At 44.1% G+C, this 24,201-nt stretch overlaps 1 protein-coding gene across 1 annotated transcript; it reads left to right on the forward strand.

The window, feature by feature from the left end:
- The first annotated feature begins 223 nt into the window (after positions 1-223).
- On the forward strand, positions 224-23,846 carry LOC137534785 (oocyte zinc finger protein XlCOF6-like). The gene is made up of 3 exons (XM_068256436.1): positions 224-248; positions 16,655-17,150; positions 21,999-23,846. Exons 1-3 carry the CDS (start codon positions 234-236, stop codon positions 23,297-23,299), a joined length of 1,812 nt encoding a protein of 603 aa, XP_068112537.1. The 5' UTR covers positions 224-233; the 3' UTR covers positions 23,300-23,846.
- Positions 23,847-24,201: the final 355 nt, after the last annotated feature.

Consider the following 24,201-nt stretch of genomic DNA (forward strand, 5'->3'; position numbering starts at 1 on the left):
CCAAACCATTTCCCCAGTAATTCTCCCAGTCTGGAGCAAGCACTTGTAGAGAAGGATGCTGTGCCGTGAAAGATAATAACAACAACAATAATATTAATACAATAGCTCGGTACAATTGCTCAGTGGACGCAGTTAGCGCATTAGCCACAAGATGGCGATGCTAGGTCGACCAAGTGAAACGCACAGATAGGAAGAAAGAACAGACAGGAAGTGGAGCAGATACGTTGCTGGAGATGGCAGCCGAAAAGGTAATTGTTTGATTGTTGATATTATGTAACTGTCGTGGCTTATTAGCACGTTTCCAGAGGTTTCTCTACATGTGGCATTAGTTTGGGTCAGCATCGCACGTTTTATGTTGTCACATTCACAACGTGCCTATATCCATAACCTGGTATTTTCCCATGTACAGTATAGCAATTTCTTCTGCAGTATTGTAATTTCCCCCTAGTAATACTATATTACACTGATTGTTCCTGTGCCCCCATGTGGTCAGTGTAATGAATGGTTGTTCCTGTGTCCCCTATGTGTAACTATATCCCTCCCCCCTACCTAATATACACACATGTCCCCCCACAGTGGCATTCCCTATCCCACCCCTATCGCACCCCTATCGCCATATTGCGATGATCATCCCACTTCACCTCCCTCTACCCCCTTTACCCAGATGGTGCCATTGCTGCTCCAGGGTAGTCATATTCACTTCTCTTTTCCCCACCCCCCATGCAAAGTCGCCTGGGGCCCACTTTTTTGTCAAAAATGCTGCAGGCACTGCAATTGCTATTCCAGCAAATCACAATTGCTCGTGTAGAATCACTGCCATAGGTTTTCATTCACCTACTTTTTTAAAGGACAGATCCGAGTTGGGAGAAAAAAAGTTCTTACCCGGGGCTTCCTCTAGCCCCTGGCAGCCGTCCTGTGCACTCGCCGCAGCTCCGCTCCCAGCTAGTGGCCTGTGATCACCTCTGGTGCAGATGCCGCAGTCCTGCTCACATAGTTTGGCATGTTCTGCGCAGGCGCAGAACTACTGCTTAGTACACTCCAGACCATGTGAGCGCAACTGAGAGCGGCTCTCGTGCTGGTGCAGTAGATGCCGACATGGCGAGGTCGGCATCTGCACCAGAGGTAGGGTAGGGTTTAGCTCTTGGATTCCGAATTTCGAGTTTGCCATTGGAATTTGGCAGTTCCGAGTAAGCACTCGAAACTTGAAAATTCGGCAATTCTTATTACCGAATAGGCCTGAACGATTTCAGGAAAAGATTGAATTGCACGATTTTTGTCCGAAATTGCGATTTTGATTTTGTACACGATTTTTGCTATACAACGATGGATCAGATCGCTCCGACCATCCAGTCACTCTCTACCTGGCGGGGGACAGTCTGGGACAATTACTATTACTACGTGCCCCTCTCTGCCTGTCCCATGTGTGCTGCTGGTTAGAGAATGATAGTGACAGACGCTGAAAATGTCACCTCACTGCTGCTGGCTGGACAGCTTCTACTAATCATATGTAGATATATGTATATGATTTATATATTCCCCTACCTCTACATAATATATCTAGCTGCCTTCTTATCTATACACTGCTCAGTACTGTGTGGCATGACAGCAGTGACTCCCCATGTAACCTATCAGTGCTCAGGGGAGATGATGAGTGTAATAGTTGTGTGAAGCAGTGGTTGGGTGATTAGTAGAAGCTGTCCAGCCAGCAGCAGCGAGGTGACATTTTCAGCGTCTGCCACGATCATTCTCTAACCAGCAGCACACATGGGACAGGCAGAGAGGGGCAAGTAGTAATAGTAATTGTCCCAGACTGTCCCCCGCCAGGTAGAGAGCAGAGAGTGGACAGAAGTTTTAGTTAATTACTGTGTTAGTGGCTCCCTGGGTAGCGATGTGTCTCCTGCTCTTTTCATCTTCCAGGGGTAGGGGCGGGACCAGCCTTCCTTCCCCCCCCCCCCCCCCCCCCCCGTCTTCCCCATTTACCAGCCTGACTCATCCTGAGAGGGGAGGGGGCATGGACCTCCTCTCCAGCACCTACAGGGGAAAGTTTCTGTTTTGTTTACACACTGAGGAGGGAGCAGAGTAATGTACCAGCGGCAGAGAAAACCGCAGCAAAACCGCAGCTCTGACGATCTCAAGATCGTCTTACCCTTACATAGTTACATAGTTATTTTGCGTACATTTGAAATCGGCGCCGGTACACTTGTGCGCAGGATACAGCGTTATATGGCTGATCCTGCTTCTGCACAAGTCCGGGCCGATTTAATTACTATTCCCCCTCCAGGCCGACATGGATAGTAGGGGAATGAAATAATTCGGCTTCCAGCGATTGCTGGAGGCCGAATTATTATGTTTTTAAGCAACTTCGGCTCTGTCTTCTGACGGAGCCGACGTTACTCACTGAGCACTTCAATAGGAATGATTCCTATTGAAGTCTATGGAGGCGCCGGCTGCGCCCAAATCTAGCAGCGCTGAAAAGCACTGCTCCGAGTTATTTTGGTTGAAAAAAGACATACGTCTATCGAGTTCAACCAGTACAAAGTACAACTCCAGCCCGTCCCCCACATACCCCTGTTGATCCAGAGGAAGGCGAAAAAACCCCCACAAGGCATGGTCCAATTAGCCCCAAAAGGGAAAAATTCCTTCCTGACTCCAGATGGCAATCAGATAAAATCCCTGGATCAACATCATTAGGCATAACCTAGTAATTGTAGCCATGGATGTCTTTCAACGCAAGGAAAGCATCTAAGCCCCCTTTAAATGCAGGTATAGAGTTTGCCATAACGACTTCCTGTGGCAATGCATTCCACATCTTAATCATTCTTACTGTAAAGAACCCTTTCCTAAATAAATGGCTAAAACGTTTTTCCTCCATGCGCAGCTCATGTCCTCTAGTCCTTTGAGAAGGCCTAGGGACAAAAAGCTCATCCGCCAAGCTATTATATTGCCCTCTAATGTATTTATACATGTTAATTAGATCTCCTCTAAGGCGTCTTTTCTCTAGACTAAATAAACCCAGTTTATCTAACCTTTCTTGGTAAGCGAGAACTTCCATCCCACGTATCAATTTTGTAGCTCGTCTCTGCACCTGCTCTAAAACTGCAATATCTTTTTTGTAATGTGGTGCCCAGAACTGAATTCCATATTCCAGATGTGGCCTTACTAGAGAGTTAAACAGGGGCAATATTATGCTAGCATCTCGAGTTTTTATTTCCCTTTTAATGCATCCCAAAATTTTGTTCGCTTTAGCTGCAGCGGCTTGGCATTGAGTACGATTATTTAACTTGTTGTCGATGAGTACTCCTAAGTCCTTCTCCAAGTTTGATGTTCCCAACTGTATCCTATTTATTTTGTATGGTGCTAGACCATTGGTACGACCAAAATGCATGACTTTACATTTGTCAACATTGAATTTCATCTGCCATGTATGTGCCCATATAGCCATCCTATCCAGATACTGTTGCAATATGACACTATCTTCTTGAGAGTTGATGATTCTGCACAATTTTGTATCATCTGCAAAAATAGCAACATTGCTCACTACTGCATCTACTAGGTCATTAATAAATAAATTGAAGAGCACTGGACCCAGTACAGACCCCTGTGGGACCCCACTGCTAACAGTCTCCCATTTTGAGTACGATCCATTGACCACAACTCTTTGTTTTCTGTCCATTAGCCAGTTCCCTATCCATGCACACAAACTCTTCCCCAGTCCTTGCATCCTCAACTTTTGCACCAGACTTCTGTGGGAAACAGTGTCGAAGGCCTTTGCAAAGTCCAAGTATATCACATCTACAGTATTCCCAATATCCATATTAGCATTCCCTACCTCATAAAAGCTGAGCATGTTAGTCAAACAGGACCTGTCTTTGGTAAACCCATGTTGATGCTGAGAAATAAGATTATTTTCTACTATGAAGTCATGTATAGTATCTCTTAGTAACCCCTCAAATAGTTTGCATACAACTGATGTTAAGCTTACAGGTCTATAATTTCCTGGATCAGATTTTTTGCCCTTCTTAAATAATGGGAAAACATGGGCTGTACGCCAATCCACTGGGACTCTGCTAGTTGCAAGAGAGTCACAAAAGATAAGATAAAGGGGCTTAGCTATAACTGAACTTAATTCTCTTAGGACCCGAGGATGCATGCCATCCGGGCCAGGTGCCTTGTCTATTTTTAATTTATTTAGTCTTGCCTTTACTTCTTCCTGCGTTAAGTATTTAATATTACAGTTAGAAGATTGAGACTCTTCTGTCTCTGTAATTTGCAACAGTGCTGTTTCCTTTGTGAAGACAGAAGCAAAGAAAGCATTTAATAACTCTGCCTTACCTTGGTCATCCACCATTGAGTTCCCACCCTCATCCTTTAGGATTCCTATACAGTCAACCTTTCTTTTTTTATAGTTGATGTACTTGATCACGATTTTTGGTATAAAACCGAAAATCGTTCAGCCCTAGTACCGAATTTGCGTTTAAATTGAAGTCAATAGTGCTAAATTCCGTGGTTAATTGTGAAGCCCCCTTACATGCTATCATCACTAAATTTGTCATGTATATTAAGCAGATGAGTAGGAACATGGTAAAAAAAATTGTGAAAAGACCTTATAGTTTTTGAATTAAACGATTTTAAAGTTTCATAGGAAAAATGGTTTTTAAACTGTGTAAAATGACACTGCTGCAGTACAGGTTACTGCATTCCGAGTTCTGTATACATATTGTATACATTTCATGAAAACAGACAGCGTGGGGTCCCCCCTCCCAAGCCTCCTTAACCCCTTGTCCCCCATGCAGGCTGGGATAGCCAGAATGCGGAGTCCCGGCCACGTGGGGCTTCGCACCCTGAGCTATACCAGCCCGCATGGTCCATGGTATGGGGGGGGGGTTCTGGAGGAGAGGGGCGGCCAACCTCCCCCTCTCCCCCAGAGCCCTTGTCCAATCCATGGATAAGGGGCTCTTTCTCACCTCCGGTGCCCCAGGAGGAGGTGGGGGCCGCTGACGCCCTGGGGGATTCATGGTGCCATCCGGGGGTCCCCTTTAACAAGCAAACTCCGGAAGCCGCCCCCTCCCCAGGAGAAATGAGTATAGGGGTACACGGTACCCCTTACCCATTTCAGCAGAGAATTAAAAAAAGAAATAAAAACACAACGAAAAAAGTTCTTTATTGCTCTGGATTAACCAGGGATACTTAACTTGCAATAATCTTAATTTTAATTCTGCTGAAATGGGTAAGAGGTACCGTGTACCCCTATACTCATTTCTCCTGGGGTGGGGGGCGGCTTCCGGGGTCTGCTTGTTAAAGGGGAACCCCGGATACCATGAACCCCCCCAGGACATCGGCGGCCCCCACTTTCTCCTGGGGCACCGGAGGTGGGGAAGAGCCCCTTGTCCATGGGAGGGGGAGGTTGGCCGCCCCTCTCCTCCAGAGCCCCCCCATACCATGGACCATGCGGGCTGGTATAGCTCAGGGTGCGAAGCCCCACATGGCCGGGACTCCGCATTCTGTCTTTCCCAGCCTGCATGGGAGACAAGGAGTTAAGGAGGCTTGGAAAGGGGGACCCCACGCTGTCTGTTTTCATGAAATGTATGCAATATGTATACAGAACTCGGAATGCAGTACCCTGTACTGCAGCAGTGTCATTTTACACAGTTTAAAAACCATTTTTCCTATGAAACTTTGAAATCTATTTGCTCAAAAACTATAAGGTCTTTTCACAAATTTTTTTTTTTTACCATGTTCCTACTCATCTGCTTAATATACATGCCAAATTTGGTGATGATAGCATGTACAGGGGCTTTACAATTAACCACAGAAGTTGGCGCTATTGACTTCAATAGAAATGCACTCGGAACACGAAATTCGTTTTTTGCATGCAGTACACGAAATTTCGACAAAATCGGAATTCGGCTGTTTCGATCAGCCCTAACCCCTGGCCACTGGTTTAAAGCGAGCTGCAGCGAGTGCACAGGGCAGCTGCCAGAAGCTGGAGGAAGCCCAGGGTAAGTAGATTTTTTAAAATTATTTGCTCCGACCTTCCCTTTTAAAGCACAGTTCGCTGCTGAAACAGCTTTAGTGGGACCCAGGTTTAAATGGACCTGGACAGTAAATGTTTAACTTTTTAAACAAACATCCCCCTAAAGGTGGCCACTAACTATCCAATTTCTAGTGAAAAATTGTTCGAGCGATCAGAAATTCTGATCGGAAGTGAAATTGTTCACTAAACCATCAATGTAGCAATCTTTGCTTCCTATATATTACAACCAATAAGAAAATCCAAATTTTGGTTCGACGAAAATCCTATCAGACGACCCCATCAACAGAAATTATTTACAACCAATGCGATCAGAATTTCTGATCGCTCAAACGATTTTTTCACTAGAAATTGGACCATTAGTGCACACCTTTAGGGAGGTTCACTAATTGTGCAAGATTTTGAGGTACAGAAGGAAATTATTTACTTACAGGGGGTGGTTCTGTAGCACCCAGTGTCTATATGGAAGTTACCTCCTACTATCCCTCTTGTAGTGGAACCACAAGTCCCCTGTATGTCCCTGGCTGCACAATGCACGTTGGCGATGCACCAGGGCAGTTTCTAGGCTATATTGATCCCAGGGCAGGGGTGTAAAAATGATTCCCTACCCCCGTAGGCTCAAGTACACTATTTTACAGCCATGTATTAGTTAACCAGAGATGTATTAGGTAGCCAGATGTAGCCCCCCCCCCCTCCCCGTATAGTTAGCCAGGTTTAGGTGCCTCCAGTATAGGTGCCCCCAATATAGGTAACCAGGTATAGGTGCCCCCAGTATAGGTATCCTGGTATAGCTGCCCCCAGTGTAGGTGCTCCAGGATTATAGTGCAGGAGGTGTGAACAGTGGGCACATACAGCCGCAGGGATGGGGGTCCGACTACCCCCTCCCTCAACTCGGGCACCCATTTTAGTGTTCCCCCCTCCAGAATTTAGCACAGTGGACAGGGAACACAGGACTACTCACCTCTTTCGGGCTCCCCTAAAAATGGCCCTGTGCTTCATGCTGGAAGGGGTAGGTCCCACTGATGTAGTTACATCAGTTACACTATTTTGGCTGGACCTCAGCCCTATTTACTGTATTGTGTTATTTGGGAACAGTTACTGCTTAGTTATGTTATTGAAGGGACACCATTTGGCATCTGTAGTTCACTGATATCTCATTAGTGTTATTTGCATGGCATTAGAATTTGCTTGAGCATATTGATTGTTTTATGTAGAGATTGTATTAATGCGGTAGATCCTGCAGAGGCTTCCCACATCCTCCTTCAGACCACCGCTTCTTCCCGCGACCCTCTGAAAGTTTGTGTCTATGGGCTTGATTAATTAAGCTGCACTGCTAAAGCAACGCACTTTAATGTTAAGGAGTGGCCGCTAATGCATGCCTTATAGCAGTGCTTGCTGCTATGTAAGGAGCGCGCCTTCCTTAGGAGCGTGCCTTCCTTAGGAGCGTGCCTTCCTTAGGAGCGTGCCTTCCTTAGGAGCGTGCCTTCCTTAGGAGTGTGCCTTCCTTAGGAGCGTGCCTTCCTTAGGAGCGTGCCTTAGATATGAGCGTGCCTTCCTTAGATATGAGCGTGCCTTCCTTAGATATGAGCGTGCCTTCCTTAGATAGGGGCGTGCCTTCCTTAGATAGGGGCGTGCCTTCCTTAGATAGGAGCGCGCCTTCCTTAGGAGCGTGCCTTCCTTAGATAGGGGCGTGCCTTCCTTAGGAGCGTGCCTTCCTTAGATAGGGGCGTGCCTTCCTTAGATAGGAGCGTGCCTTCCTTAGATAGGAGCGTGCCTTCCTTAGATAGGAGCGTGCCTTCCTTAGATAGGGGCGTGCCTTCCTTAGGGGTGTGCCTTCCTTAGGGGTGTGCCTTCCTTAGATAGGGGCGTGCCTTCCTTAGATAGGGGCGTGCCTTCCTTAGATAGGAGCGTGCCTTCCTATACATAGTAACTATATATAAGACTCTCCTATCTAAGGAAGGCACACTCCTTACATAGCAGCAAGCGTTGCTATGTAAGACAGGCATTAGCGGCCGCTTCTTCACATTAAAGTCCACGTTATGATTCCTGTGGATTGTATAAAGGAAAAGTAGAGAATCCTATTCTAGACAGTTTCCATATTTACTGTGGCTATTTTGAAGCCAAGCCTGATGTCATTTCATCCCTTACTCTCCTCTGCCTGATTTGCCCACTCTCCTCTGCCTGATTTGGAGGGGAAAACGAGAGGGAAAGAGGCTTCAGCCAATCAGGCTGCATTCGTTAAGTCTGAGGGGCAGCAAAAAAAATACAACCCAGCATGCCCTGCAACTTCTCTTTTGTGTACCAAATTTTGTGTGTACCAAATAAGTCATGTAAACTGGGGAATGATAATTTATCAACAAGAAAAGTAATAGTGATTTTAACTTTTGGATTGCCTGGTTAGCACCCTTTATTACTTGTTTACCAGATAAAAATAAATAATTGATTTTTGATTATATGCCCGACAGTTACTCTTTAAGTTGTGCTGCTTTAGCAGTGCAGCTTGATGAATCAAGCCCTTTACTTCAATATGTGAAAGAGCCTGCACAGTAGTCCACTCATGCTTTGTGGAAAAAGCTAAGCCTGAGCGGCTCAGTGCTTCGGGGCAGGTGCCAGCCATCTTGCACGGTGTGGCCACGCTTTGTCGACAATCCTTTGTTGAGGCGTTTTGGAGGGTCCCAGCACTAGAATGATGAGGGGGATGGGGGAAGCCCCTCGATTATCCAGAGGATTCTCTCTACTGAATCTATTCAGAGCTTTCTGTTGGTGGTCTCTGATCGCTCCTGCAGGGCTTTGTTAATTTTTTTATTATTTTATTTGTGTTTTTTACATGTTATTGATTTTTTTTTTTTTTTTTTAATCTCCCACCCGTCCCCCCCCCCCCCCCCGCCAGCCAATCCCAGCGATCAGCTCTCATAGGCATCTGCCTATGAGAGCCGATCGCTCTCTGGGCCTCTCCAGTAGTGGACAGCCGAGTGACATGGCTGTCCCATACATCGCTGCCATAGATCGCAGTGCTGTACAATGTAAATAGACGGCGGTTTCGCCATCTAACAGTCTCCTAGCGGAGATCACCGCTGGTAGACTGGTGATGGAGCGGAGCTCCGTCACTCAAGCGGGGATGCACACGCATCGGTGCGTGTAATCCCCATCAAAACACGCCCCCAGCAGTTCATGCCAATTGACGTTGAACGGTCTGGCTGCCACCTTGCAACCGCCAATTGGCATTAGGCGGTCGCAAGGAGGTTAAAGTGAACCTGTAATGAGAGTAATATGGGGCTGCCATATTTATTTCCATTTAAACAATACCAGTTGCCTGGCAGTCCTGCTGATTTTTCTGGTCAGTAAGGTCTAAATCACACATGTGAAACAAGCATGCAGCTATTCTTTTGTGATTTGTCATAGACATCTGATCTACATGCTTGTTCAGGGTCTATGGCTTAAAGTACAACTAAAGTGAGAGGGATATGGAGGCTGCTATATTAATTTCCTTTTAAAAGAGGAGCTGTCAACCATACTATCTCAGGAAAAAAACAACAAATATATAAGTAGATAAATACTTGCTCTACTTCCATAACACATGTATTGCACTGTCCACGTTATGATTCCTGTGAATTGTATAAAGGAAATGTAGAGGATCCTATTCTAGACAGTTTCCTTATTTACTGTGGCTGTTTTGAAGCCAGTCCTGATGTAATATCCGCCTTTAGTCTCCTCTGCCTGATTTACCTGCCCTTCACTATAGAAAGTGCATTGTTTCAGCATGAGAAATATTGGCCAATCAGAGAGGAACAGAGCTGTGGGAGGGGAAAACGGGAGGGAAAGAGGTTTCAGCCAATTAGGCTGCATTAGTTAAGGCTATATACACACTTGAGATAAAAGTATTTGGAAAAGGCAAGATCACAGACCAATTTTTCCCCATTCCATGTAGTATGAGAGCCATATTCTACACAGTCTAGTCTATTGAGCTGAACTCCCCATCAGATAAAAATCTTTGCAAGATGCCGCACACAAAACGCACACAAAGATGCCGTACACTTACAACAGATCAGTATCTGCAAAAGATCAGTTCCTGCAAGAGATCCGTTCTTGCAAAATACATTCATAGTCTATGATATCTGCAGATCCTCATACACACCTTGTTTAAAGACATTCATCTGCATATCTGACAATCATCTGCAGATCTGAAGATCCATCCTGATGGATCTGATCTACAGATAATTGTCTGTTAAACAAGGTTTGTATGAGGATCTGCAGATATCATAGACTATGAATGCATTTTGCAACAACGGATTTTTTTCAGGAACTGATCTTTTGCAGATACTGATCTGTTGTAAGTGTACGGCATCTTTGTGTCCAGCATCTTGCAAAGATGTTTATCTGATGGGGAGTTCAGCTCAATATACTAGACTGTGTAGAGTATGGCTCTCATACTACATGGAATGGGGCAAAATTGGTCTGTGATCTTGCCTTTTCCAAAGACTTTCATCTCAAGTGTGTATGTCCGTACACACGCCGGACTGGAGGCAACGACGGGTCCGTCGTTGCCTCCCTCTGGGTGGGCGTTCCAACGACAGTCCGGCGTATGTACGCACTGTCGGCGGACTGATACAGCTGTTTCTGAGCGATCCGCCGGGTGGATCGCTCAGAAACGGCCGTATCAGTCCGCCGACAGTGCGTACACACGCCGGACTGTCGTTGGAACGCCCACCCAGCGGGAGGCAATGACGGACTCGTCGTTGCCTCCAGTCCGGCATGTGTACGGACCTTTAGGGTGCATACACACATCAGACTATAGTCTTTGGAAAGTGAAAGATCACAGACCAATCTTACCACCCTTCATGTAGTATGAGAGCCATACCTTCACAGTATTTTCTATGGAGCTGAACTCCCCATCAGAAAAAAATCTTTGCAAGATGCTGCACACACAGATGCTGTACAGACACAAAAGATCAGTATATGCAAAAGATCTGTTCCTGCAAAATGCATTCATAGTCTATGAGATCTGCAGATCCTCATACACACCTTGTTTAACAGACATTCATCTGCAGATCAGACAATCATCTGCAGATCTGAAAATCCATCCTGGTGGATCTGATCTGCAGATGATTGTCTGTTAACCTCCTGAGCGATAATCCCGAGCTGAGCTCGGGGTATATCGCGCAGGAGGATTTCTCAGGCCCTGGTGGGCCGATTTGCATAATTTTTTTTTGTTACACGCAGCTAGCACTTTGCTAGCTGCGTGTAACTTCTGATCGCCGCCGCACGCCGTGCCGTGCAGTCCCCCCCCTCCCTGACCCCTTGCGCAGCCTGGCCAATCAGTGCCAGGCAGCGCTGAGGGGTGGATCTGGACTCCCTCCGACGTCCATGACGTCGGTGACGTCATCCCGCCCCGTCGCCATGGTGACCGGGGGAAGCCCAGCAGGAAATCCCGTTCTGAACGGGATTTCCTGCTTACTCTGATTGCCGAAGGCGATCGGAGTGGGTGGGGGGATGCCGCTGCGCTGCGGCTATCATGTAGCGAGCCCTGGGCTCGCTACATGATTTAAAAAATTAAAAAAAATAGTGCTGCGCTACCTCCTGGGCGATATAATTGTATCGCCCAGAGGGTTAAACAAGGTGTGTATGATGATCTGCAGATCCCATAGACTATGAATGCAATTTGCAGGAACTGATCTTTGGCAGGAACAGATCTTTTGCAGATACTGATCTTTTGTGTCTGTACAGCATCTTTGTGTGCAGCATCTTGCAAAGATTTTTTTCTGATGGGGAATTCAGCTCCATAGAATAGACTGTGTAGAAATGCTCTCATACTATATGAAGGGTGGTAAGATTGGTCTGTGATCTTTCATTTTCCAAAGACCATGGTCTAATGTGTGTATGAGCCTTAAGTCTGAGGGGAAGTAGAGAAGCAAACAAAAAGACAACCCAGCATGCTCTGCAACTTCTCTTTTGTGTACCAAATTTTCTGTGTACCAAATAAGAGTCATGTAAACTGGGAAATGATCATTTATCAACAAGAAAAGTAATAGTGATGTTAACTTTTGGATTGCCTGATTAGCATCCTCATTACTTGTTTACCAGATAAAAATAAATAATTTATTTTTATTTTATGCCCGACAGTTACTCTTTAAACAATACCTGTTGCCTGGTAGCCCTGCCGGGCTATTTGGTTTCAGTATTGCCTGGATAACACCAGAAACAAGCATGCAGCTAATCTTGTCAAATCTGACAATAATGTCAGAAACACGTGATCTGCATATACTTGTTCATGGTCTATGGCTAAAAGTATAAGAGGCAGAGGATCAGCAGGACAGCCAGGCAACTGGTATTGTTTAAAATGAAATAAATATGGCAGCCTCAATATCCCGCTTGCTTCAGTTGTCCTTTTAAAGATAGTCTCAAGCCAATTAAATTACCTCTTTTTCTTGTACAGTTAACTTAAAGAGAACCTGAATTGAAAATAAAAAGTCAAAATAACCATACACAGGTCATACTTACCTCCTGTGTAGTTACTCCCCAATCTCTTTTTTTTCCTCTCCCACATCCTGTTTGTCCACTTTGATCAATGGATTTCTCCGTCCTCCATTTTAAAAATGGCTATTGCCGCATAAAAGCCTCCTGGTCAGCACACTGTTAAACTGTAATATCACCCACTTGAGTCATAGGGAACCATGGACATTACCTTGCACATTCAGTTGTAACTGACAGCTGCTGATATATAACTGACAGCAACTAGTCTATTTCAGTTCTGACAAAATATTGCCAGAACTAGAAGGGATCACTGTAAGAAGAAAATGCTGAGCTTCTGAGTGGAACTGAGGTAAGTATGTAATATTCATTTGCAACACCTTGTGTTTATTTTTAATAATTTTACTCGCTTTAGGTTCCCTTTTAAGCATTAAGCATCAAACCTGATTCACCACATTCCCACGGCAGAACTTTGCAGAATTTTGCTTCCTGGAAGAGGCAGAGCTTTGCGCTGTAGCTCTGCTCTACTGGAGTCAATCTCCACCGATCTTTGCCTCTTCCCACCCCTCTGTCTTCTTTCACTGAGATGGGCGGTAAGAGGTGGAGATTGACTGGACTGGAGGCAGAGCTACTGCGCAAAGCTCTGCCTCCCCTGGGCAGCGAAATCTATGACCTGAAAAGTCGTGGAATTTTGCCCCGGAATTTTAGAGGAGTAAATACCTTGGTCTGCCGCAGGGATGCGGCAGTAGTTCTACGCCTGCGCAGTAAGCTGCAGACAACATGGCCGTGATTGACAGTGGCGCTTTTCGCAGGCGCAGTAAGGGCAACCTCGAGGTCGTCCTCTGCACCGTGAGGGGACCCCAGACCAGCGGCGGAGAGCGGAGCTGTCGACAGACCGCTGCGAGGGGCTGGAGAAAGCCCCAGGTAAGTAAATGGGATTTCATTAATTTTCACCTGATGATTCCTTTAGGCTACTTTCCCACCAAGACGTTGCGTTTTAGGGGACGTTATGGTCGCATAACTTGCCCCTAACGCAACGCATGGTGGTGTTGAAGTTGGACGTCAGATTGAGCTGCGTTATGCAGCTCTGAAAGCAGCCGCTCCAGGTTAGTGATAGGAAGTCCGGATCTTTTTAAGTATTCAGATCATTTGAATCGGATCATGGAAAAGATCCGGATCTTTGAACCGAATCATTTGAATCATTTTACTAGGGAAGCAGACTGGGGGTGAAATGACTAGCAGGACAGGACTTTCCCTGCACTGTACATTCTGTATGTTCTTGTTTCTTCCAGACAGACATCCACTGTGAACCAAATCTTTCATTGTGATGATTTGGATGATTCGAGTCACAAAAAAGATCCGGATCAAATGAACGATTTGTTCATGATCCGGACAACACTACAGTTCCACCACGAGTCACCACAGTGCAGTGAATATTAATTAGCCATGTGGCTGGCCACAGAGGAGGAGGGGAGACCTCCTCCTCCAACATTACTGAGCATGTGCAAACAGTCTAACGTGGCTTCGCCCAGTATAACGTACAGCATGCAGCACTTTGTTTAAACATGCTGCGTTACTATGTAACGCAACGTGTGCACTGTGAACAGCACATTGATTTTACAGTGCTGTGAGTTAGGCTGCATTACTGGCTGCTGTAACGTGGGACTTTAACGTCCCACTGTGAAACCAGCCTTAAGTTAACTGTACAACAAAAAAAGGTAATTGAATTGGCTTCAGACTCTCTTTAAAGTATTTGTATAAACAAAGAAATATTTATTTAGCACAGGCAACGCGTTTCACAGGTCTAAGCCCACTTCATAAGAGACAGAAGATCAGCAGGACTGCCAGGTAATGTGCATTGTTTAACCCCTTCCCATTGGCGGTGGGAGGGTGGCAGCTACAGGACCGCCTAACGCCGATTGGCGTCAGGTCCTGTAGGCGGAGATTAGCAGGGATCGCGCACATCCCTACTAACAGCCTGCCAGCTGCGATCGGAGCTGGCAGTCTGTTAGGTCAAGAAACCACTGTTTTTTTTAATTTGTACAGCGCTGCGATCTGGAACAGCGCTTTATTGGGGACAGCCCACTTGGCTGTCCCCTGAAGTGGCTCACAACTGCCTATGAGAGGTGGCTCATAAGCTGATGCCTATGAGAGGTGATCGCAGTTATTTGATCTCGGGAAGAGTGAGGGAAGGGGGGGAGGGATAAAATTTTTTTTTTTTTTTAGAAAAAAAGACCATTTTTAGAAAAAAAAGAGACCATTTTTAGAGAAAAAAAAATCAATAAAATTAATTTAAAAAAAAGAAAAAACCTGCAGCAGCAATCAGATCCCACCAACATAAATCTCTGTTGGTGGGCAGAAAAGGAGGCAAGCTTAATTTGGCTGCTAAGCTGTATGTTCAAGCAATAAATTGTTAAAGCTGCAGTGTGCTGAATTGTAAAAAATAGCCTGGTCACTAGCAGGGTGTAAGCCTGTGGTCCTCAAGTGGTTAAAAGAAAATATACATGTGACTTAAAACTCAGGTGTTAGACCCCTTGAAACATCTTTTCCATCACTTTTGTGGCCAGCATAAATGTTTCTAGTTTTCAAAGTTCGCCTCCCCACTGAAGTCTATTGCGGTTCGCAAAAGTTTGCACGAATCAAACTTTTGAGGAAGTTCAAAATCGAGGTTCACGAACCGAAATTCGGAGGTTCGAGCCATCTCTAATGAAGATGTCAAATAATTATGAAGCATAATGGAGCTACCAGATACAGTTGTGTTCAAAATTATTCAACCCCCACTGAAATTGAGTGTTTTGGCCAGTTTGACATTGATTTTGATCATTTCAGTCATCAATCAAAGAGCCACTTGTAAGTCCGACAAATATAACATAACATTTATAATGAAATAACCACAAATGTCTTTTCTGTGCTCACATCATTATCAGTTTTATTCAACTCCCAAGTGAAATTCATTCTTAGTACTTAGTACAACATCCTTTTCCAGTTATAACAGCTTTTAAATGTGAAGCATAGCTTGACACAAGTGTTTTGCATCGATCTACGGGTATCTTGGCCCATTCTTCATGGGCAAATGCCTCCAGTTCAGTCACATTCTTAGGCTTGCGCGCAGCAACTGCTTTCTTTATGTCCGGGGGGGGGGGGGGGGGGGGGGTCAATCATGCTTTGGGGCTGTTTTGCTTCTTCAGGTACAGGGAAGCTTCAGTGTGTGCAAGGTACCATGGGATATTGGATGAAAATGTGGTGCAGTCCGTCACAAACCTGAGGCTTGGGAGACGTTGGACCTTTCAACAGGACAATGATCCCAAGCATACCTCCAACTTCCAAGTCCACTAGAGCATGGTTGTAGATTAAAGGCTGGAACATTTTGGAGTGGCCATCGCAGTGACCAGACTTAAATCCGATTGAGAACCTCTGGAGGGACTTAAAGAAAGCAGGTGCAGCGCATAAGCCTAAGAATGTGACCGAGCTGGAGACTTTTGCCTATGAAGAATGGGCTGAGATACTCGTAGATCGCTGCAAGACACTTGTGTCAAGCTATGCTTCACGTTTAAAAGCTGTTATAACTGGAAAAGGATGTTGTACTACCGGTAAGTACTAAGAATGAATGTCACTTGGGGGTTGAATAAAACTGATAATGATGTGAGCACAGAAAAGACATTTGTGGTTATTTCATTATACCGGTAAATGTTATGTTATATTTGTCTGATTTACAAGTGCTTCTTTGATTTAATTGTAAACAAGATGACTGAAATGATCAAAATCAATGTCAAACTGGCCAAAACACTCAATGAATAATTTTGAACACAACTGTAACAACCCCCTAAGCTAGTGTATGGGATAGATTTGTCTTATATCAGACCCCTTACCCATTTATATACTGTAAGTGTCAAAAAATTACACCTCCACACCATGCTTCACTGTGTCATAAGTGTAAAGAATTAAAGTGATCACAATTACTGGAATGATCTGGGACCTCCTCTCCGCTCACAGCTTCACCATCCTTCTCCTGTATCTTAATTGGATAGCTACACATTCCAGGACTTGTTTTGTGCTGCATGTTGTAGATTATATTTCTTTCTGTGTCTCTGTGTATTTTGCTGTGTTTAGTAATGATATTTTATATATATTATTTGCTATATTTTATGGCTTTAGGATGAAGAAATAAAATCTGAGCTCGGACAGAGAGACATATATGAGGGCGATCAGCAGTCTGCAGATGAGGGTGACATGATGAGGACAATTAAAGAGGAAGAAGAAGAGATGTATGTAAGGAGTAATCAGCAGGCTATGGAGGAGGGGGACATGATGAGGACAATTAAAGAGGAAGAAGAAGAGATGTATGTAAGGGGTGATCAGCAGTCTGTGGAGGGGGGTTACATGATGGGGACAATTAAAGAGGAAGGAGAAGAGACATATGTGATAGGTGATCAGCAGTCTATGGAGGAGGGTGACATGATGAGGACAATTAAAGAGGAAGAAGAGATGAATGTGAAGGGTCATCAACAGTCTATGGAGGAGGATGACATGATGGGGTTAATTAAAGAGGAAGAAGAAGAGACGTATGTTAGGAATGATCAGCAGTCTATGGAGGAGGGTGACATGATAAGGACAGTGAAAGAGGAGGACACTATTACAGTAGTCTTATCAGGTGAGTAATCTATCTTTAATATTTAATACAGTATCTCACAAAAGTGTTCAGCTTGTATAATAGTGTAAATTTGCTATCCCATCAAAATAACTTAAAAGGCAACTGAAGCAAGAGTGATGTGGAGGCTGCCATATCTATTTCTTTTTGAACAATACCAGTTGTCTGGCAGCCCTGCTGAGCTATTTGACTGCAGTAGTGTCTGAATAACACCAGAGACAAGCATGCAGTTAATCCAGTCAGATCTGACAATAATGTCAGAAACACCCGATCTGCTGCATGCTTGTTCAGGGTCTACCGCTAAAAGTATTAGCAGCAGATGATCAGCGGGATAGCCAGGCAACTGGTATTGCTTATAAGGAAATAAATATGGCAGCCCCTATATAACTCTCATATCAGTTGTCCTTTAACTCACAACCATTAATGTCTAAACCACTGGCAACAATAGCGAGCACACCCCTAAGTGATGAATGTCAAAATTCTGCCAACAGTTTATGTACCCACCATTATTTTCCAGCATTGCCTTAACTCTCTTGGGCATGGAGGTCACCAGACCTTCACTGGAAGTCTCTCCCACTCCTCCATGATAAAGCTGGTGGATGTTAAACCCTCAGTTTCTGTAGCATGGCAGTGGTCATCTTGAAGGTGTGTTTGGAGTCATTATCATGTTGGAATACTGCCCTGTTGCCCAGTTTCCAAAGGAAGGGGATCATGATATGCTTCAGCATGTCACAGTACATGTAGGCATTCATTGTTCACTCAGTGAAATGTAGCTTCCCAGTGCTGGCAGCACTCATGCAACCCCAAGACATGACACTCTCACCATCATGCTAGACTGTAGGCTACTTGCCTTGTTGCTGCCACATATGCTTGACATCCTCTGAACCAAATACGTTTATCTTGGTCTCATTAAACCACAGGACATGATTCTAGTAATCCATGGCCTTAGTCAGCTTGTCTTAACCACCCTGGCGTTCTATTAAGATCGCCAGGATGGATGCGCAGCAGTATTTTTTGTGGGTTTTTTACCCCCATCATGTAGCTAGCATAGCGCTAGCTACATGATTCCCCCCTCCCTGCACTATCTCTCGCACCCCTCCGATCGCCGCCGGCACACTCACCCATAAGGAAATCCCGTTCTGAACGGGACTTCCTTTAGGGCTTCCCCCGTCGCCATGGCGACGATCGTGATGACGTCATCGACATCCAGAGTTCCGATCCACCCCACAGCGCAGCCTGGCTCTGATTGGCCAGGCTGCGCACGGGGCCTGGGGGGGGGCCCTCTATCGCGGCTCGTAGCGGCGTATCGGCGGCGGCAATCGCAGTAGACACGCAGCAAGCGAAGTGCTTGCTGTGTGTCTGAAAAACACATAAAATAATCACATATCCCTAAATATGTACATAATAATAATAATTTGATTCCTCATCAAGCGAAAAGATGACATACAGTGAACAACTCAAAGAATTACTAAAGTGCTCAGTGCTCTAAACACAGGTGATTCAATTGTGACTCAGTGTGCATGCCCACGCCCCCACCAGCCAAGGGAGCGGGCATCTGCATACACACCTATGAAAGCTGGACACACAGTAAATAAAGTGCTCCGTGCTTTAAACATTAAATAAATAAATACAAAGAGACCTGTGTGCATGCCGACGTCCCCCCCCCCCCCCCTCCTCCGCAACGAGGCGGGCGTCCGCATACACACCGGCGTGCAAATATGTGCAAAATAAGTAAAAAACACCTCTTTCTTCCCTTCTTATATAATCTATCAAAAGTACAAAACAACTGCCTCTAAGCTGCAGAAAAAAATAAACAATCAATGCCCAAACCATCTATATATGATGACGTGAGCTGTGCACAATAAATACTAACAACACAATGAAAATTGATATATAGAGTCATCTTACCACTGAGGAAATGAGTAGGGAGCCCGGGAGAACGCCTTGCGCGGTCGCAGCCTGCAGCTGCTTCTGAGGGAGGCTATTAGACTGAGCTAACTCGTGTGTTTAAATATCCCCTATCTTTCTACACGCACAGCACGGCCACGCTTTCTGATGCCGGAACACGTGCGCTCCTATTGCATCACCGTGCTAGGATAGTCCCAGGGAATCCCTTTGTGTCTGATCTACGCCTGCGCAATATTGTTTGAGACGTCAGGACAGGGGACATCTATAATCATTACAATCACTCTTATTGGAGAGATGCATTAAGCACCATAACATCTATATCTACACATACAATAAATTCTCAATAATAATACATTGTACAGATCAATAAATATTCAAAATAATTGAAATCCATATCGATTCACTCTTCAAAATTTAACACACTGCCCTCTAGAGCAGCCTTTCTCAATCTTTTTACCTTGGAGGAACCCTGTAAATAACTTTTGGATCTCAAGGAGCCCCTGCAAACAATTTTTTGGTCTCGAGGAACCCCTACATTTATTTTTCAGGAGGCATGGTCTTGAAATAGGTTAGGCTGCTAATTTCACTATCTCCTATTACACTGACACTCATTATACTGTCTCCTGACCCCCAATTTAGTGCTTCTTGTTACAGTACCACCTATTATAGTGTGTGCTCTATTATACTTCCCCCATGATGGGATAAAATGCCAAGGAACCCCTGCAGAGTCCTCAAGGAACCCTGGTTGAGAAAGCCTGCTCTAGAGGGATAGCAAGAAAAGCACATCCTTGAGAACGTTTAGAGCCACGTATATAGAATGATGTTATTTTTCTTTCTTGTCTTTTCCTTATGGTTACTCTCTTGTCTTTTTATCTTCATATAAGTTCACACAATAAAATTAGATCTATTGGGATATGAAATTAATTCATTAATATTGTTCAAATTAATAATTCCATAAGATGTTACATAATGTTAAAAACAAGACTATACTCCCATATTGCTCACCTCCAATAGGGAGTCACATATAGAGAATTAGAGATAAGGTGAAATTGAGGAGAGACACCTCAGACCATTGAGTTGTTCACTGTATGTCATCTTTTCGCTTGATGAGGAATCAAATTATTATTATTATGTACATATTTAGGGATATGTGATTATTTTATGAATAGGGAGTGATCCAATTACAATTGGATGGTGTCTGGGAGACTTTTAAAGATTTTAATTGTTTTTTATGTGTAGAATGAGCTTCAAATAAAACTACGTTTTCACATTGGAGATTGGTGTGTCAAGTCACTTCAATTTTTGGAGTTTACTAGTAGTGTGTGGTTTTTGTTTCTTTTTTGGGGGTTTATGGTTGCAATAACGGGAGCCGCAGGATCTTTCAGAGGTGCACTTTAGTGCAGAGATGTATTGGTGCTCATTTTGATGTTTAAGAGTGTGAGAGTGATAACACCAAATTTACCACACTTGCTCCCCATTCACATCTGAGACTATGTTACACGAGTAACATGTGACATTCTTCACTTAGGGGTGTACTTTACTGTTGTTGTCAGTGGTTTAGACATTAAAGGGAATCTGAAGGGGAAATAATCGTATAATATAATGAATTATACAGTATATATTGTATAGCTAAGAAATAGGACATTATTAGCACAGATGTAAGTCTCATATTGTTTCCAGTACAGGAAGAGTTAAAGAGGAACTTTAGCCTAAACAGTGGCGTATCTAGGTAATACAGCGCCTATGGCAAATACTAAAAGTACACACACACACACATACACACACACACACACACACACACCGACACACACACACCGACACACACCGACACACACACACACCGACACACACCGACACACACACACACTCACACTCACACACAACACACACACAACCACAACACACACAACACACACACCACACACACCACACACACACACTCACACTCACACACAACACACACACCACACACACTCACACACACACCACACACACTCACACACACACCACACACACCACACACCACACACACCACACACACACACACACCGACACACACACACCGACACACACACACCGACACACACACCGACACACACACACACACCGACACACACACACCCACACACACACACACACACACACACCCACGCACACGCACACACCGACACACACACACACACCGACACACACACACACGCACACACACAAATACCAGAATGTAACAGTCACTATGAAATAAATGAGGCTGTCCTTCTGATCCTCTGCCTCTAATACTGGCAACGAGAACAACAACATCATAAATCCCATCATGCTTTGCACAGCATCAGGGGAAAAATGCCCGGGCAGTTTTCTGTGATGGGGCAGAGCTTAGCTTTTGTGGAGCTAAAAATGAGGCTTTGATAAGAAAAACAAAGTTCGGATGCTGTGAAACTGTTAAAGAAACACCAAGCCTTTTCAGCGCTGCTGAGTAGATTTTTAGTCTGGAGGTTCACTTTAAGAAACTTCAGTTGTCATCCATGCAAAAGAGCTCCTCTGAGCTCTCCGACAAAGCTTGGTTGGCTACAGTGCTGTTTTCTAATCTCAACTTGTCTCTCACTGTTCTTGTTTAAGGTTTTACTGTAGGAAAGTTCAAATTGTCATTAGCTCTGATCTGTTTCATAGTTTAAAATACGGAGTGTAGTTTGTAAACTGCAGATATTAGAGAATGATGCAATGTTATAAAAAAATAAAACTATATAGCTGAAAATAAAAGTGAGACTCTTTTCTGTGCTACTGATGTTCTAGTAATTATCCATACTACACATACAATTCATTATATCATTTTTTTTTTTTTTTTGCTTCAGTGTCTCTGTAATGCATATGTGAGAGACACTGTATATGAAAACTGAAACTTGGACTGTCTTTGTATAGCAGGAAGTTATCATTTTTCTCAATTTGCAGCAGGAAGTCCCGGCCTCAGGCACCCCTTGGACAACTGTCTCATTGAATCCCCCAACTGTATAATGGAAGATAATGTCATCATGCAGGATTCTACTGGAAAGAACCCAATGACCCCAAATACTCCTCTTGGCTCCTCCCATGGCTCAAACCCTCATGCCAGAACCCAACGGGGGAAATTTTGCTGTTCAGAATGTGGGAAATGGTTTGTACATGGCGGACATTTTATTGTACACAAGAGACGTCACACTGGTGAGAAGCCATTTTCTTGCAATGAATGTGGGAAATGTTTTGTACAGAAATCAGACCTTGTCATACACATGAGATCTCACACAGGTGAAAAGCCACATTCGTGTCCCGAGTGTGGGAAATCTTTTTTAAAGAAATCACTTCTTGTCATACACCAGAGATCTCACACAGGTGAGAAGCCATTTTCATGTCCTGAGTGTGGGAAATGTTTTGATCTGAAGTCAAATCTTGTTGTACATAAGAGATTGCACACTGGTGAGAAACCATATTGCTGTATGGAGTGTGGGAAGTGTTTTGTGCAGAAATCGCAGCTTACGGAACACAAAACAGTTCACATGGGTGAAAAGCAATTTTCATGTCTTGAGTGTGGGAAATGTTTTAAAACAAAGTCACATCTTGTCGCACATGAGAAGTCTCATACTGGTGAGAAGCAATATTCTTGTACCGAGTGTGGGAAATGGTTTGCACAGAAGGCATGGCTTGCAGAACATGTGAAATCTCATACTGGTGAAAGACCATATTCCTGTGCTGAGTGTGGGAAATGTTATGTAAGCAAAACCGTACTTGCCAAACATGTTAGAACTCACACCGGTGAGAAGCCATACTCCTGTACTGAGTGTGGGAAATGTTTTGTTCAGAGACCAGATCTTCTTGTACATGAGAGAACTCACACTGGTGAGAAGCCATATTCCTGTACTGAGTGTGGGAAATCTTTTGTACGGAGCTCACACTTTGTTGTACACATGAGATCTCACACAGGTGAGAGGCCATATTCCTGTGCTGAGTGTGGGAAAGGTTTTATAGAAAAGACACAACTTACTGTTCATGTGAGATCACACACAGGTGAGAGACCTTATCCCTGTGCAGAATGTGAAAAAAAATTTGCACAGAAATCACAACTTGTTATACATAGCAGAACTCACACCGGTGAGAAACCACATTCTTGTCCTGAGTGTGGGAAAAGTTTTGCACGCAAATCATGTCTGACCAAACATGAGAGAACCCACTCCACAGAGAAGCTGTTCACGTGTTTTGGGGAAATGCTTTGGAAATAAGTCAAGCCTCATTGTGCATGTGAGATCTTACATTGGTAAAAGTCCAAATTCCTGTTCTGAGGGTGGGAAATGTGTTGCACAATAACCAGAGCTTACTTAGCGTAAGTGAATTCACACTGGTTAGAAGCTGTGTTCCTGTACGGAGTGTGAGAAATGCTTTTTTTCAGAAGTCACACCTTACTAAACATGAGAGATTTCACACTGGTGAAAGGCTGTATCCTTGTTCTGAGTGTGGGAAATGTTTTTGAACTAGGTCAAATCTTGTTGTACACATGGGATTTCACACCAGTGAGAGACCATATTTCTCTGTGGAGTATGGAAAATGTTTTGTACAAAAATAAGGGCTAAATGGACACATGGGATCTCACACTGGTGTGAAGCTGCATTTCTGTACTGAGTGTGGGAAAGGTTTTGTACAGAAATTTAAGTTTACTGAACACACTACTGAGAAACTATATTGCTGCACTGAGTGAGGAAAATGTTTTTCACGAATAGGTTTTATCCAACAGACTGTAAATAATATATTGTTTTAGTCTCATGCTAAGTACACACCATACATTTTTGTGTTAGATGGTTCAATAGATAATTTCCAACATGTCCGTACTTATTTTCGATCGTTTTTCTTATCGATTTCTCATAGCAGTGAATGGAAATAGATAAGAAAAGATAACATAATCGAATCAAAAATCGAACCGGAAATTGATCAGATGGAAAATCGACCGAAAAAACGCATCGTGTGTACACAGCATCAGCCTCAGGCCTGAAAACCAATCATCTACTAAAGATATTATTACGCCTTTCCGAGCTTTGTTCAGCTCAGATCTCAATAAGTAGGAAAACAATGTATAAAACAATGTGGAGAACAGGATAAGAGGCTCTCAATGTAGTCAAACACATGTGGA

This window comes from Hyperolius riggenbachi, chromosome 10 (assembly GCF_040937935.1).
Source record: "Hyperolius riggenbachi isolate aHypRig1 chromosome 10, aHypRig1.pri, whole genome shotgun sequence".
NCBI classification, from domain to species: Eukaryota; Metazoa; Chordata; class Amphibia; order Anura; family Hyperoliidae; genus Hyperolius; species Hyperolius riggenbachi.